General features: G+C 56.8%; 9 protein-coding genes across 9 annotated transcripts; 5 read left to right on the top strand and 4 right to left on the bottom strand.

Moving 5' to 3' along the window:
• Window positions 1–483: 483 nt before the first annotated feature.
• Window positions 484–786, bottom strand: IUM83_03966 (Minor histocompatibility antigen H13; the record flags this gene model as incomplete). The annotated part of the gene is made up of 1 exon (XM_067928001.1): window positions 484–786. The coding sequence occupies one exon, from the start codon at window positions 784–786 to the stop codon at window positions 484–486; it is 303 nt and encodes a 100-aa protein (XP_067793919.1).
• Window positions 787–1,783: 997 nt separating this feature from the next.
• Window positions 1,784–2,032, top strand: IUM83_03965 (uncharacterized protein; the record flags this gene model as incomplete). Its single annotated transcript, XM_067928000.1, has 1 exon — window positions 1,784–2,032. The coding sequence occupies one exon, from the start codon at window positions 1,784–1,786 to the stop codon at window positions 2,030–2,032; it is 249 nt and encodes an 82-aa protein (XP_067793767.1).
• Window positions 2,033–4,034: 2,002 nt separating this feature from the next.
• Window positions 4,035–4,286, bottom strand: IUM83_03964 (uncharacterized protein; the record flags this gene model as incomplete). The annotated part of the gene is made up of 1 exon (XM_067927999.1): window positions 4,035–4,286. The coding sequence occupies one exon, from the start codon at window positions 4,284–4,286 to the stop codon at window positions 4,035–4,037; it is 252 nt and encodes an 83-aa protein (XP_067793918.1).
• Window positions 4,287–5,283: 997 nt separating this feature from the next.
• On the top strand, window positions 5,284–5,586 carry IUM83_03963 (Minor histocompatibility antigen H13; the record flags this gene model as incomplete). The annotated part of the gene is made up of 1 exon (XM_067927998.1): window positions 5,284–5,586. One exon carries the CDS (start codon window positions 5,284–5,286, stop codon window positions 5,584–5,586), a length of 303 nt encoding a protein of 100 aa, XP_067793770.1.
• A 947-nt stretch (window positions 5,587–6,533) lies between these two features.
• On the top strand, window positions 6,534–6,848 carry IUM83_03962 (Nef-associated protein 1; the record flags this gene model as incomplete). The annotated part of the gene is made up of 1 exon (XM_067927997.1): window positions 6,534–6,848. The coding sequence occupies one exon, from the start codon at window positions 6,534–6,536 to the stop codon at window positions 6,846–6,848; it is 315 nt and encodes a 104-aa protein (XP_067793917.1).
• An 809-nt stretch (window positions 6,849–7,657) lies between these two features.
• Window positions 7,658–9,507, top strand: IUM83_03961 (microcephalin-like; the record flags this gene model as incomplete). Its single annotated transcript, XM_067927996.1, has 2 exons — window positions 7,658–8,786; window positions 9,317–9,507. 2 exons carry the CDS (start codon window positions 7,658–7,660, stop codon window positions 9,505–9,507), a joined length of 1,320 nt encoding a protein of 439 aa, XP_067793769.1.
• A 289-nt stretch (window positions 9,508–9,796) lies between these two features.
• Window positions 9,797–10,689, top strand: IUM83_03960 (microcephalin-like; the record flags this gene model as incomplete). The annotated part of the gene is made up of 3 exons (XM_067927995.1): window positions 9,797–10,279; window positions 10,345–10,443; window positions 10,540–10,689. The coding sequence occupies 3 exons, from the start codon at window positions 9,797–9,799 to the stop codon at window positions 10,687–10,689; spliced, it is 732 nt and encodes a 243-aa protein (XP_067793768.1).
• Window positions 10,690–10,951: 262 nt separating this feature from the next.
• Window positions 10,952–11,923, bottom strand: IUM83_03959 (RxLR-like protein; the record flags this gene model as incomplete). Its single annotated transcript, XM_067927994.1, has 2 exons — window positions 10,952–10,983; window positions 11,137–11,923. 2 exons carry the CDS (start codon window positions 11,921–11,923, stop codon window positions 10,952–10,954), a joined length of 819 nt encoding a protein of 272 aa, XP_067793727.1.
• A 1,275-nt stretch (window positions 11,924–13,198) lies between these two features.
• On the bottom strand, window positions 13,199–15,285 carry IUM83_03958 (atlastin-like protein; the record flags this gene model as incomplete). The annotated part of the gene is made up of 3 exons (XM_067927993.1): window positions 13,199–13,367; window positions 13,478–14,506; window positions 14,597–15,285. 3 exons carry the CDS (start codon window positions 15,283–15,285, stop codon window positions 13,199–13,201), a joined length of 1,887 nt encoding a protein of 628 aa, XP_067793728.1.
• Between the last annotated feature and the right edge of the window lie 25 nt (window positions 15,286–15,310).

Below are 15,310 nucleotides of genomic sequence, written 5' to 3'. Positions count from 1 at the left end.
GCGCTCACTGCCCAGTCCAGTGGTCCGACACGCATATCCTGTCTGTTTGGGACAGCATAATCGGACGTGATTGCGTCTGAAAGTTGGCTTGGCTCTGTCTATCCTGTACACCGAGATGAGCCAGGACTGTATCCGCGAATGATGGTCGGCGTCAGGTTAGCTGGCGGCAATACAGTGTACAGGCGCCGACAGCACTACCGGACCGGTACCAAGACCGGCGGGTGCGTACCACTAACACGGCGACTAGATCGAGGTTGAGAGTTAAGAATTTCTCAGCGCATGTGGATCGTTAGCGCCGGAGATGGAACGAAGCGCGATTGTTAGCGAGTTGTACACGTAGTGGCGCTCGCCCGTCATATGCTGGACGCGTGCAATGGATGACAAGGAGTGGGGGATAATAGGGCGAGTCATATTTACTGGTCACGCGAGGCACTGCGCCCCGCGCAGACAAATCTAGCGGCTATCGATCACGTTGCATTCTCTTCATCTAAACCCCGTGCGAACGAGCGCCAACGAGGCGATGTACTGCCGGCGCTGCGCCTCTTTCCTGCTCTCGCGCTGCTCCGAGGGGCTCGGCGCTTGCTTGGAGGCCTTATTGCTCCGGAACAGATCTTTCATCTTGCGCGACAGCTTGGCTCCCGTCGAGTCGCGGGGCCCCGAGGCGGTGACGACGTCAGCCTTGCACGTGTCGTCGCTGGTCTTGTCGGTCTTCTCGCGAACGAACATGAGCGTCGCTGGGGTGCTGAGCGGGAGCGCGTTGCGAGTGGCCACCATGGAGGGGGTCATGGCTGCGTGTGCGTTGGCTTAGCTTGCGTTGGTTGTCGTGGGCTGCAAATTTGCAAATGAGCCGTGCACTCCGAGACCAGCCGTCCGTGGGCAGCACAATCACTCTGCTGCAACGACACCTGCATTCCTGGTGGCACCGCGACGAAGGCGAAGCCATAGACCAGACAGACCGCCACCTGTGGGAACTCGCGCAGAACCCTCTGTCCGGCGCCCATGTCAACAACAGTGTTCGTAATGCTGCTCAATCTCGGCGCTCTATCCTGTCCTGGTACACACGTACTGTACACACCACTCACTCTTACGCTGATGCGACATTGTGTACGTCTGCTATGCTGGACGCTTACAAAGGTGTTTACAGCTAAGCTCACAGTTCCGTAGTAGGTAATCAGCGCGGTGCGGCGGCACCACACACGCCGATCGAGTCGCGCACTCCGGTGAATACATGTACTATCCAGGGCTGCCAGCTCGGCAGTGCATGTGTCTCGCGCAAATGCGCGGCGATCTGCTCGCTTGCTCGATCGCGGGCACAGACAACACCAACGCAAATTGCGTTACGCAATACATGGGGCCACGACAGCCTTCTTGGCTGTGTGGTGGTCCATCTCACGGTTGAATTTTGCACCTGCGGTGAAGAAGGCCCACTTCGGAAGGGACTTCCCTCCTGGCCCAAGGGGGCACTCGTAGGCAAAAAGTGTGCTCCCACTAAGACGGACAGCTTTGCGCCTGGCAGGCATCCGCGCGCATTCTCGAGTGACTACCACCAGGAGTGTTGGTGCGTGGTACTCTCGACTATTAAGTAACTACACACATCCTACGGATACTGTCCCTTTGCGGCGCAACATCGTAGCAACCCGCTCTCGCCCTACTTTGATCTTGTGGACCGTGCGGTGCTTGGTCTCCTCGCGTCTTTTATTTTTTGTGATGCCTTCCTCTTGCTTTCACGGGCCACCACGCACGCTCATTTTGCAATCACCTCCGCTCAGCACACAAGCTCGCCATGGACTCCAACAACAAGCTTCCTGCCACGACTCCTGCTGCCAAGCCCGGACTGTCCATCCAGCCGGCGATCGACGCGAACTCAAGCAACCCTGGTGCCAAGTTCGCCCAGAAAGCGGGTGAGGTGCCGCCGCCTTCCAACCAAGACAGCGACGGCTCGTCGGACGAGGCGAGGAAGAGCGCGCTGGCGAAGCAGTTTATCGAGTCCCAATCGATTACTGGTCTGGGTCGCCTGCTGTCTCGACGTTGAATACGCTCAAAGCGATAACAATTTTCAAAACCTTGAGTAGGTTACTTTTGTTCATCGTGTATCGCTCGCGCGGTAATAGAACAACTTCTGTGCAGGCATGCACTTGACCGCAGTCTCGTCTTGCTTCTGAGTACGTGGGCTCTTGACTGCATATTCTTCATGATTAAACGTGTTAACGGATGAATCGTTGAAGTCATCCAGGTGAATGATTTGCACCTAATGGAAGAAATATACCTTCGTTTGGGAAGTGTCGATATGTTACTAGTGTACCCCGCAAAGGTGTCTGATAATTTTAGCGGTACACTAACGAACTGTTAAATTAATGCTGTTGGTACACGTGTTTGACTGTTTGCACCCTGCCGTAGCCTCCGAATCATTTATGAAATCGTTGCTCGAGGCTACTAGTTTCTCAATTGAAATCCGTTCTCGTGGAGGACCATACACACAGCCACCAGAAATATCTGCGTAAGTGCACATCGCGATATCCGGATTGTTGCAGAAGAACAAAATTATTACTTATTAATACTGAAACAATGAGCAAAATGAAACAACAGTCCTGAGAACTACTGCAAGGCACCAGGGGCTGCTAGTCCTCGGAGGAAACTGTAATCGCCAAGCATAATCTAAAGTCGGCGCGATTCACCTGAACTGCTTGATCGTGAGCTGCACGTGTCGTGAACCTTGTCATGGCGACAGATTTAAAAAAACAACGAGCTCGCATATTAGAGAGCGAATGATGTAGGGATAAATCCGATTAACTTCACCAACACGTTAGTAGCTGTTGCTTTACCTAACAACGCAGACGCTAGCGTTTGCAACACTGTACAGCTAACGCTTGTGCGAACACTATATGTTGCTCTTTGCATTCATCGTATCAATCTCTGGGGACCCTGCCGTCTAGCTCTAGCCTGAAGGTTCGTAGAGCATGTATCCATTGAAGATCTGGTGTGCAAATTTTTAGGGGGAGCGTATACATACATGCACTGTATCCCAACTAAATTGCTTACACCTTTCATGCAAGATGTAAGTTTTGATGATTGTGAGGTGGTCACCGATGACGCTGCTGGTGGTGTTCGTGTTGTCGTTGTGCACCCGTTGAGAGTGATTGTAACGGATAATGCCAATTTGTATACGGTACACAATTCATGTATTATACATGTACCTTCAGTTACCAAACGGTACTCAAATTGGATCGGTACACTAATTCTAGTCCTACACAGACCCGAAATCGTAAACTCACCGAAACAATCCTCACTGAGGGCACCTCCGTTGTCGCTCACGTCGTTAGCATGTTCTCCAATGCGCTCCTTCCACTTTGAGCAAAACTTTCGGAAACCTTCCAGCCGCGCTCGTTCTTGAAGTAAGCAGCGGCTGGGGTGGGCACACCGCCGTTTTTCTCGATCCACTGAACGACCTCTTTCTTCTCGGCCATTGACTTAGGCATGCATGACGACGGCATCTTCACTGGGAGTAGTTTGGGTGCTGGGGGTTTGTAGGGACTGGTAAAACGCAGAACGAAGATAGCCGACCAAGAAAATTGTTGGTTCTGGTCATTGGTGGCTGATGGTGACGGTATTATATTTGGTACGGTACACTATTACTTGAGTACCGCCAAAAAGGTACACAATTTGGTCTAGGTATACTATTTGGAAAAGTGCTCTATTCGGCATTATCCGTTAGTTCGGGTAGATTGCTCCGTCAAGCACAAAAGAAGTCGCGCGAGATGAAGAAAAGCAAAACAAACTGTCGGTAGAAGGATAACCTCGCTTAATGAAGCAAGCCAGCATTTTGTTGAGGTCGTTTGTAAGTACAAGTAACTTGCAAGTTCCAGTAAAAAGCACTAGTGTTGCTGGCGTAATGCATACTAAGGGCGAAACGAGAGGGTAGCACATTCTGGAACGCCACCATGACTCACTCATAAATCAACAGATTTCATTTCAGTCGACCGGTCTCCCTGCACAGGCTTCAGACCTCCTTAAATCGTCCAAGTCTGGTTACTTCTTTAACGCCGAAACACCAGCGGGCGACCCAGACCAGTAATCGATTGGGACTCGATAAACTGCTTCGCCAGCGCGCTCTTCCTCGCCTCGTCCGACGAGCCGTCGCTGTCTTGGTTGGAAGGCGGCGGCACCTCACCCGCTTTCTGGGCGAACTTGGCACCAGGGTTGCTTGAGTTCGCGTCGATCGCCGGCTGGATGGACAGTCCGGGCTTGGCAGCAGGAGTCGTGGCAGGAAGCTTGTTGTTGGAGTCCATGGCGAGCTTGTGTGCTGAGCGGAGGTGATTGCAAAATGAGCGTGCGTGGTGGCCCGTGAAAGCAAGAGGAAGGCATCACAAAAAATAAAAGACGCGAGGAGACCAAGCACCGCACGGTCCACAAGATCAAAGTAGGGCGAGAGCGGGTTGCTACGATGTTGCGCCGCAAAGGGACAGTATCCGTAGGATGTGTGTAGTTACTTAATAGTCGAGAGTACCACGCACCAACACTCCTGGTGGTAGTCACTCGAGAATGCGCGCGGATGCCTGCCAGGCGCAAAGCTGTCCGTCTTAGTGGGAGCACACTTTTTGCCTACGAGTGCCCCCTTGGGCCAGGAGGGAAGTCCCTTCCGAAGTGGGCCTTCTTCACCGCAGGTGCAAAATTCAACCGTGAGATGGACCACCACACAGCCAAGAAGGCTGTCGTGGCCCCATGTATTGCGTAACGCAATTTGCGTTGGTGTTGTCTGTGCCCGCGATCGAGCAAGCGAGCAGATCGCCGCGCATTTGCGCGAGACACATGCACTGCCGAGCTGGCAGCCCTGGATAGTACATGTATTCACCGGAGTGCGCGACTCGATCGGCGTGTGTGGTGCCGCCGCACCGCGCTGATTACCTACTACGGAACTGTGAGCTTAGCTGTAAACACCTTTGTAAGCGTCCAGCATAGCAGACGTACACAATGTCGCATCAGCGTAAGAGTGAGTGGTGTGTACAGTACGTGTGTACCAGGACAGGATAGAGCGCCGAGATTGAGCAGCATTACGAACACTGTTGTTGACATGGGCGCCGGACAGAGGGTTCTGCGCGAGTTCCCACAGGTGGCGGTCTGTCTGGTCTATGGCTTCGCCTTCGTCGCGGTGCCACCAGGAATGCAGGTGTCGTTGCAGCAGAGTGATTGTGCTGCCCACGGACGGCTGGTCTCGGAGTGCACGGCTCATTTGCAAATTTGCAGCCCACGACAACCAACGCAAGCTAAGCCAACGCACACGCAGCCATGACCCCCTCCATGGTGGCCACTCGCAACGCGCTCCCGCTCAGCACCCCAGCGACGCTCATGTTCGTTCGCGAGAAGACCGACAAGACCAGCGACGACACGTGCAAGGCTGACGTCGTCACCGCCTCGGGGCCCCGCGACTCGACGGGAGCCAAGCTGTCGCGCAAGATGAAAGATCTGTTCCGGAGCAATAAGGCCTCCAAGCAAGCGCCGAGCCCCTCGGAGCAGCGCGAGAGCAGGAAAGAGGCGCAGCGCCGGCAGTACATCGCCTCGTTGGCGCTCGTTCGCACGGGGTTTAGATGAAGAGAATGCAACGTGATCGATAGCCGCTAGATTTGTCTGCGCGGGGCGCAGTGCCTCGCGTGACCAGTAAATATGACTCGCCCTATTATCCCCCACTCCTTGTCATCCATTGCACGCGTCCAGCATATGACGGGCGAGCGCCACTACGTGTACAACTCGCTAACAATCGCGCTTCGTTCCATCTCCGGCGCTAACGATCCACATGCGCTGAGAAATTCTTAACTCTCAACCTCGATCTAGTCGCCGTGTTAGTGGTACGCACCCGCCGGTCTTGGTACCGGTCCGGTAGTGCTGTCGGCGCCTGTACACTGTATTGCCGCCAGCTAACCTGACGCCGACCATCATTCGCGGATACAGTCCTGGCTCATCTCGGTGTACAGGATAGACAGAGCCAAGCCAACTTTCAGACGCAATCACGTCCGATTATGCTGTCCCAAACAGACAGGATATGCGTGTCGGACCACTGGACTGGGCAGTGAGCGCTTGGGTCGTTCGCATTTCGGCAAAGACGCTGGAGGAGGTGACGGAGGACGCGCGCACGCTCAGGTCGCGTCGCTCCCAGCAAATCCAGCCGCGAATCTAGGTGCTGGCGGTAGACTGACCGACGGCGCTCTTCACGCGATCGCGGACACGCCGCCGCACGATGAGCCGGCGCTGAGCCATTGGCTGTACCACCACTCGGATTACCCCATCTTTGCACTTCGCTAGCCGCCACACGGAATCGGCGCCTTGGCTTCTCCGCGGGGGTTAGCCTCAGCCTCCTTCCTTCGATCACTTCTTCGCGCTGACTGGAACTTCAGTTCCCTTCGCTCGAGCCGCGGTCGATGCCGGAATGACGGCTCGGTCGCACGACGGGAGCGACGCGGTCCTCACTTTCCAATTCGCATCGCACCCCTCCACTCGAGCAGCTCCGCGCCTGAAGCCCCATCGCCCCACCAAACCGAAAGATGAACGCCCACACGCGCTTCGCCCTCCCGATGAACACGCACGGCAACCTCAAGTACCTGAGCGACAAGGCGCAGGCCCACGCCGACCGCGCCGACAACCAGACCCCCGAGGCCAGCGCCGCCGCCGCGAAGCCACGTCGCGACTCGTCGGCCTCGAAGCTCGCGCGGAAGATGAAGACGCTGTTCTCGGACAAGAACGCGAAGGCGGCGGCGGCGACGCCCGAGGAAGAGGCCGCGGCCAACGAGCGGAAGCGCTCGACCATGAGCCGGCTCATCGGCTCGCACGCGTTCGAGCAGATGGGTCGACGACGCTAGAGCGCGCTGCGGCAGCGGCCCCGTCGTGACTCTGTGGCTACTCAGTAGACAGTAGTAGCCGCTACTGTGGCCCAAGCTTCATGACTCATGAGGCTTCGCTTCTCCTTGTACAAGTATCTATATATCTACTGACTATCGAACACGACGACTTCGAGCAGTGCTCGAGCGGAGAGCACAGCTATAATATCTCGCAGGCATCGTGGGTATGATGTCCATAATATGAAATCATTTGACGCATTGATACTGCATCTCTTTCCGGCACGTGCTTGTCGCGGAAAGCCAAGAAATCTCATCGACGTCGAAGTTCATGCTTGCAGCATGCCGTCGCTAAGTTACCATCCGACGTGCAGCACCGGAGCGAATATGCCGGTGGCAGTGGAGTGTACATGCCTGCTCGCGTACGATAGCTCACGCGCCGGTCAGTATCAATTTGACAAGTGCCGCACAAGCTCTCCACCCTCAACAACAATCGACTCTCACACCCGCATAGTGCTTCCGAGATGAACACGCCGGGCTACCTCAAGTACCTGCACGACGAGGTCCACACTTGTGATGGACGACGGCCCAAGACCACCGACGCGAAAGCGCAACAAGACGCGTCGTTGAAGTTTGTTCACTTCCGATGCACCTCGAAACTGAACCCAAAACTGTAGCCATGTTATCTACAAAAAAAGTGTGCACCACACCAACTGACCATCACTCCCTCGACCCATCCGAATTCGCACCTAGTCGCAACGCCTCCATCCTTCCCATTCCGCGCGCATTTTAAATCGGCCGAGTGCGCACTCCGCGGCTTCCCGCTCCGCTCCATGGTCGCCGCCGTGTCCATCTCGCTGTCTGCGGGGCCGCGCACCGCGCGCATGACGACGCGCACCGCCCCCAGAGGTGCCGCGGGCAGCGTCTCCGTCTCCGCCGCGTCCTCCTCGTCGTCGTCTCGCACCGCCGCGTCCTCGACGTCCTCGGCGCCGCGCCGCCGCCCGCGCAGCGCCGCGACCGCCGGCCCGCTGAAGGGCGTGGTGGCCATGGTGGACGTGCGCGTGGGCGCCGACGCGCAGATCGACTGCAGCGACGTGGTGGCGCGCAAGCTGCGCGAGCTGGGCGCGTCCACGGTCAAGCGCGTGACGCCCAAGCTCACGCACATGGTGCTGAGCCACTTCACGCCCGCGTGGAAGACCAAGATCGCCAAGTGGCAGGCGGGCGGCGGCTCCATGGCGGCCGCGGCCACGCGCTACGAGCTCAAGATCGTGTCGCAGCTCTGGGTCAACGCCTGCTACGTGAGCAAGAAGCGGATGGACGAGCGCCCGTTCTTCCCCGTGAGCCAGCAGAGCGCGGCGGAGCCCGCGGCGGCGCCGGCTGCAGCCAAGCCCAAGCTCAAGAGGCGGCAGTCGCTCGGCGCGGACGCGCCCAAGGCTGTGGGCGAAGCTGCAGAGGCGCAGGGCGCCGATAGTGCGACAAAGACGACGAACACCAAGAAAACAGATGCTGAAGGGACGAAGGCTAGTGCGACCAACGTGGCGCCGCCTTCCACGCCGCCGCCAAAGATCAACAAGGCGCTGAACGGGGCGCGGCGGAAGCGGCGCGCGCATTCCATGGAGCCCATGACGTCGGACGCAATTCTGAAAATGCTGGGCACGGCGGAACCCCCCGTGCCCGAGGTCATAGTGCTTAGTACGCCGACACAGCCTATTCGAACGAAGAGCGTGAGTTCGTCGGCGAAGCGGAGGAAAACGCTGAACGGACCGCCGACGCAACAGGATGAGGACGAAATTACTGCATCACAGGCGAGTGGAATTGTGGCCGAGAGCGAGTCGGAAAATGAACAGGACGAGGAAGCGGATGCACACAGGAACGAGGTGATCGTGATTCAGGATAGTCAGGCCAGCCAGCCGTCGCCGGCGCCATTCGAAAGGAAACAGAAATCTCCTGGAGCTTTAACAGGTTCGACTACCACTCCGACGACCAGCAGCGCGGATTTCAGCATTGGTACTCCTGATGACAACAGCGCGAAGAAGAAGCCAACAGCACGGGAATTGCGGCGTCGCAATCGGAATTCTCTCTCGTATGGTGGCGGGCTGACGCTGAAAACTGGTATTTGGTCTTGCGCAGCATGTGGCTGCTCGAACCCGCGAACACGCAGGTTTTGCTCAGACTGTCACGCAACAAGAGGCTCAGTCAAATCCCCAGGTGCTGATAGTGCTACTGCTGCATCGCCTGCGACTGTGGCGAGTACTGTGGCTGGTTCTCCGATGACACCCGCCACACCTGCTACAACTACTCCAGCTCTTGCTACTCTCAAAACTCAAAGTACCCCGGTTTCTACCGCACCTGGAACTAAGACACCTCCTTCTAAAAGGAAGCCAAGTGCTTCGAGCTCGGCTACAAAAATGAAAACGCCTTCCAGTAGTCCATCGGTGCATGAAAGAACGCCGGGGTCTCTTACCCGAGCAACCGCTAGTTCGGCTGCGAAGATGCGGACACCGAGCCCAGCAGTATCCAGAGTGACTCGAGGGGCGACGAGAAGTGCTACTTCCAGTCCCGCGACGAGATCAAGAACACAAAGCCCTGCTGCTCGAAGCTCCACATCGGGTCAGACAACTCGCACATCAGTGGCTGCTCCAAACGCTACCTCGAAGCAGACAACACGCACATCATTGGCTAGTGCTTCAGTGTCGACTGACGTTCCATTGAAGAAGCCTCCAGTGAAGAAGGTTGCACGGAAACTTCCAACGTCTGCAGCTACTTCGAGTGCAGTGAAGCTCACGCAGAGTGCAGCCAAAAAGCGTGCGCGCCCACCAGTTTCCGGCAGCACATTAACGACCCCAGTTGTGAAAAAGGCTCGACGAGAAAATAACAAGGAAAATACCGTGGATGGCAAACTTCTGGTAACACCCGGATCAGTTTCGGGGTTCTCAAGAAAATACCGGGATCTGGATTCTACCCCCATACCCATGGCTATGAGCTTCTCCAGTGCAGTGAGCAGGAAGACACCACGCAAGACCCTGCGAAATGTAATTGGTATTACGGGGGTAAGTCCAGAGGCGCGTGGGGTTCTCCAATGTGCAATTCACGCTATCGATGCCAACATGGCCAATGAAGACGGACACCGAAAAGCACGTGTGGTAAAGAGTGTGGATTATGCGGCTGGTGTGACACACCTTATTGTCGGCAAGGACGCAAGACGCACCATTAAAGTGCTCTTCGCCATTGCTCGTGGAGCTTGGATCGTGACGGAAGACTGGGCGTTTTCATCACTCGAACAGGAACGCTGGCTCCCGGAAGAAGACTTCGAGCTGACGATGTTTGCTAATAAGTATTCTCGTGAGCATCCCGAGTCTCGGCAGGTTTTCAAGGGCATGAAGTTCTTCGTTGGCTCCAACGTGGAGCCGTCTCGCGAAGTTCTCCAATCTTTGATCCAAGTTTCTGGTGGAGAGGTAAGAAACATTGGCCGCAATGTGCGTTGTGCTGGGTATTTTCTGACCTTTTTTGCGTTCTACAGATTTGCAAACAGATATCTGTCGCTGACATTTGCATTTGCGGCGATGCTTCGCTGTTTCGGCGAGCTCAGCGGACAGGAACTCGTGTTGTCACCTCAAAGGTATGTTTGTTCTGATGGTGTCATCTTTTAGCTATTGGTACAGCTACTGACATGCTACCCCCCCCCCCCCCCCCCCTCCCCCCCCAATGATCACAGTGGGTATTTGACAGCATCGCAACTATGAAGCTCGAAGACGACTCAAAGTACACTTTTACCGACTCCTTTGGCACCTTCGGTACGCCCGCAAAGACGCCCCTGAAAAAGGGCGGTGCAGGCCTCGAAGCTCACTCTTCCGTGCCAGAGTAAAGTTGTGCCGCGATGATGCGACACCCTATTTTGAATGTTCACGTTTTCGAGTTCCGATCGATTTGACTGAGGGAAGGTTTGTACAGTACCATAGGTACATGTAGCCACGCTGCGTGACACACACAATTGCATGAAAGTCTATCGAGTTCGGATATCAACAGTGCCCAAAGGTTGGATTCGAGCAACGAGAAGAGAGAGTAACGTTATGGAGGCATCTAGCATTATGAATTTTTACGACGAACATAAACTCCATGTTACGTGCTTACTGGGATTCAGGCGCCGCAGTGCCCGGTGCTTCAGTCGCAGGGGTATCAGCAGCTGGCGCCGGAGTTGCCGCAGGAGCGGCTGCAGGGGCCGGAGTGGCGGCGGGTGCGGCTGCAGGGGCCGGAGCGGCAGCAGGCGCGGCTGCAGGAGCCGGAGTGCGGGCGGGCGCGGCCGCAGGCGCACGCGTAGCGGCGGGGGCTGCAGCAGGGGCTGGCGTGACGGCGGGGGTCTCAGCTCCACTTCCGCTATCGTCGTCGGATCCGCTCTCGTCAGATCCGCTCTCGTCAGATTCGCTGTTTGCGGGCGCAGGGGTCACGGCAGGGGTTCTCGCTGGCGCGGGGGCGGATCCGCTTCCGCTGTCCTTGTCGCTGTCGTTGCTGCTTGCCGGCGCCGGCGCCGGCGTCGACGCGGGGTATTCGACGCTTCCGCTGCCATTTCCGCTCTTGGAGCCAGCGGGGCTGGGGCCGCCCTGGGCCGGACCATCACCGCACTCGCCGGTGGCGAAGTCGACGGCCCAGAAGTGCACGTACTTCCGAGTCTTGTCGAACGTGTAGCCAGGGCCCATGACGTTGTGCTTGCTGAGCAGCGTGCTCTTGGCGCTCGCGGACTTAGCCCAGGCCGCGACAATGCTCGACGCGGTTCTGTATCCGGCACCCACGACCTCCGTCACCTCGGCGGCCTTGAAGCCCTCGACCGCGGCACGCTGCTTGGGCGTCGAGCCGTCGGATCCCGTGCTTTTGATGAAGTTGCCGTCGGCCATGTCATTCGCCTGGTTCTGAGCCGAGTCCATGAGCATCTCGTTGATGCACATGGGCTTGAGGCCCTCCGTCTTGCGCACGGCGTTGATGGCGTCCAGCAGGTCCGACCGGAAGTTCACAGCCTGCAGGGTGCGGTGCTCGTCGCTCGTGGCGCTAACGGACGCCACGAGGGCCACGCAGGCAAAGGTGAGGGCGCTGCGAATGCTAACCATGGTGCGTTTTTGCTGTTGCTGTTGCTAGAGCTGGAAGGGACAGAGCTGCTATCGCTCTGTAGGCTGCGGTGGTCGATCGAGCGAGTCGTCGGTCGGTCTTGAGCCAATTGCAGAATGAGCTGCTAGCTAAGCGCTTTACATGTACTAGTAGCTGGTTCGACGCGGGGAAAGTCCGCAAGCGGGCAAAGCTGAAGATAAGCCGAGGATAGGAAGAGGCCCTTCCATGGGCCCGCAAAGCGAGCCACACCGATACAAACGCATGGAGCACTGCCGTAGCCGGAGCGAAAATGAAGGCTCCCATCCGAACGACAAGTCTCAAAAACGCAACAACTGCCAAGCTGATCGAGTGCCAGGGAAACATCTGACTCGAACGCGATAATCCTCTATTCATAAATAATATAACAAGTATCCGGTACAATATCAACTATGACGTTTCGGAAGTCGTACATTTTAATTGAATATTGCATATTTTAATTACAATTGCTAAGTTATCGCCCCCCAAAATTTAATGATAATGCGTTTATGGCTTCGAATGCAGGTTTTACTGACTCTTCACTTCAAGATCAGCTTGCCGGGCTGGGTTGGTCCTCCCCATGCCGTCGTAAATTTTGGCGCAGTGCAGCAATGCGTGTTTTCGCGCGACAACATCGGGGCAGACTTCGGCGTTCTCAGATGGGGACGCAAGAGAGATAAGAGCTTTACAGCTTATTTATATCGGGTAGGCGTCGTGTTGCGGCTACAAACTGAGGGACATCCAAGTCGTGTGGATAAATTTGCACGCCAGAGATGGGGAGAAAACGATTTTGCATGCGCAGTGAAGCACCTTGAATCGATCATCGACGACCAGCTCTGGCTTGCATTGCAGTGGGTCTGTCACTGAGTCAGTGACTGACAGGTGCCGCTCCGCCATACGTTAAAGTGTCTGTCCTCGTGGAATTCGCCAGCCAGATTTTCGCTGCTCGAACACTCCGACGCTAAAGTTGCTTTCATCAAATGTTCTGCTGGCGTTTGCTCACTGGGAGCCACAACTATAAATCTTTTCTTTAGTCGAGCCTGTTAATGTGTCGGTCAAGTAAATTAATCGCGTCTGTAGCTCCTCTGCAGATGCCACCACTCCGGCAGACTTCAAGCAGCAAGACACGATAGCAAACTGTGCAGTAGATCTATGAACACGACGCAAGCGAGGTGCAGCAGCGAACACCCCGCACCTGAATACACGCCAGCAACCTTCACCCTCTAGCTACTGAGGTGCTTTCGGCGGTAAAATACTACAGCCTAGTCTTTCTTCTCCTTGCCATCGTCCTTGGAGGCGTCGATGGCAGTTTTTACAATGGAGATCACGGTCTTCACGCGCTTGAACATCACCTGGCCGGTGGACATCATGATCAGCAGCATGAACACGATAAGCGCCCAGTACAGATGCGACAGCGTGTGGCTCACTTGCCTGTTCATTAGCAACACAAACGTATGGAAGTGTGAGTACTAGGCGCGTCTCACCGAATCGAAGACAGCAACTGGACTGAGTACAATCCACAAAGCAGCAGGGCAACGTACTTGCAGTCGTAGAGCGGGATATCGTAGCCGATGTGATCATAGCACAGCAGGTCCTGCGAGATGCGGAACACGAGCAGCGACAGCGCCAGGCAGCCCGGAATCAGGTAGAACTCTAGGTTCTTGTACGGGTCACGCTCGGCGTTGATCTCGAGGTAGCGGTGACGCTCCTTCTCAATTTCATCGGCCAGTTCCTGGCGGAAACGCAAGATCTCGCTGCGGCGACCCATGCGCGCACCATCGTCGAAGACATCCATAGCTCCCTGCAAGCACGCCTTGTGGTGCGCTTCCAGCGACTGCACAGGGACGTACTGGCACTTGGAGCCTGCGACCTTTTCCATCTCGCGCTTGTACTTCAGCATAGCCTTGTCGCGCTGGTTCACGTTGTTAGCCTCGGCTGTGGCCTCCAGCAGCGTCTTCGCTTCCGGGAAAATGGACGCTTCACGGAAAAGTCCCGCGTACGTCTTAATGTACGTGAACAGCTCGCGCGAGGTGACCGTGACACCGTGAATCTTCTTCGGGAACAGGTTGGCCGGGTCGAACAGGTCGTCCAGGTACGCCGTCAGCAGCTCCAAGAAGCGGTTGTCGATAGCTTCCACCGAGCCGTCGTACTCGCGCTCCGTGACCGCGTGGCCCGGGTGGGGCAGCAAGAAGCATGCCACCTTCTCAAAGCACGAGCTGATCTGTTCGCGGGTGTCGGCCAGATCCTTCTGCTTGCGCGACGACAGCAGCTCCACCATGTATTGCTCCATGTCCTCGCGCTTCTCCGCCAGGGACTGGTTGCGTGAGAAGTCCTGCCAGTCGCGCACCAAGAAGTCCAGGCGCTGGAACGGGCGCGGGCGCTTAGGGGCCGCGTCGTCGTCCTCCTTGTCCTCATTCTCTTCCTTCTTCTCCTCGTCACCCTTCTCGCTCACGGACGACGTCGTCTTCTCCAACGACGCGGGCGATGCCGCCGACGACGCTGCACGCTGCAGCATCTGCTGCTTGTCACTCAGCGACGACGACGACTTGGTGTCTCCGAACAGCGCCATCCTACCAAAAAGCAAAAAAAAAAAAAAAACAAGAACACAATATCATCAACAACAAAAAAACTCTACCAACTTCAACCAACTGCTCCCCCACCGCCCGTATTCCGTGAAGAGCGCGAGGTGCTGCAGGTTGTCCTCCTGCACGCGCTTGTCCACGTTGTAGATCTGGTACGAGCTGAGCAGCGTGCTGAGGCCGAAGATGCTGGCCGTGAGCATCTGCGACGTCTCCGAGTCGAACATGCCCTGCGTGTCAATGAGGAAGACGGCGATGTCCTCGCCCGTCTGGCTCTTGCGGATGAAGGGCGTCTCCCACATCCAGATGCCCGTCGTGTTGCGCTTGCGGCCGGCGCGCCACGAGAAGCCCTTCTCGCCGTGGGTCTGCTCCACGTTCGAGTTGCCCTCGAGCTTGGCCTCCCCAGCGCCGGCCACGCCCTCCATGACCCAGGCCTTCCACACCTCGGCGGCCTCGTCGTCCGCGCCGTCGCGCCGCAGCATGCGCCCGTGGCTGGCGTGGCGCAGGTAGCGCAGGAACAGGTCCAGCACGAAGCTCTTGCCCGTGCGGAAGGCGCCCACCACCGAGAAGATGGCCACCTTCATGTCCTCCGGCACCTGGTGGAAGATGCGGCGCAGCGCCGCCTCGTCCAGCGTGAAGTTCGTGCCCTCCTCGTTGATGCTCACGATCTGCCGGGCCTTCGGGAGCTCCTTGGCGGGCTCCAGCGCCACGGGCGCGGGCGGAGGGGACGCCGAGGGCGACGAGGGGGGCGACGGCGGCGGGGAGCTCATTATGATTGTGGGGTGATCTTCTCAG

This window comes from Phytophthora cinnamomi (genome assembly GCF_018691715.1).
Source record: "Phytophthora cinnamomi strain GKB4 chromosome Unknown Contig27, whole genome shotgun sequence".
In the NCBI taxonomy this organism is placed as follows: domain Eukaryota; phylum Oomycota; class Peronosporomycetes; order Peronosporales; family Peronosporaceae; genus Phytophthora; species Phytophthora cinnamomi.
Note: the sequence above shows the minus strand (reverse complement) of the source record. Positions and strands in the feature narration are given on the sequence as shown.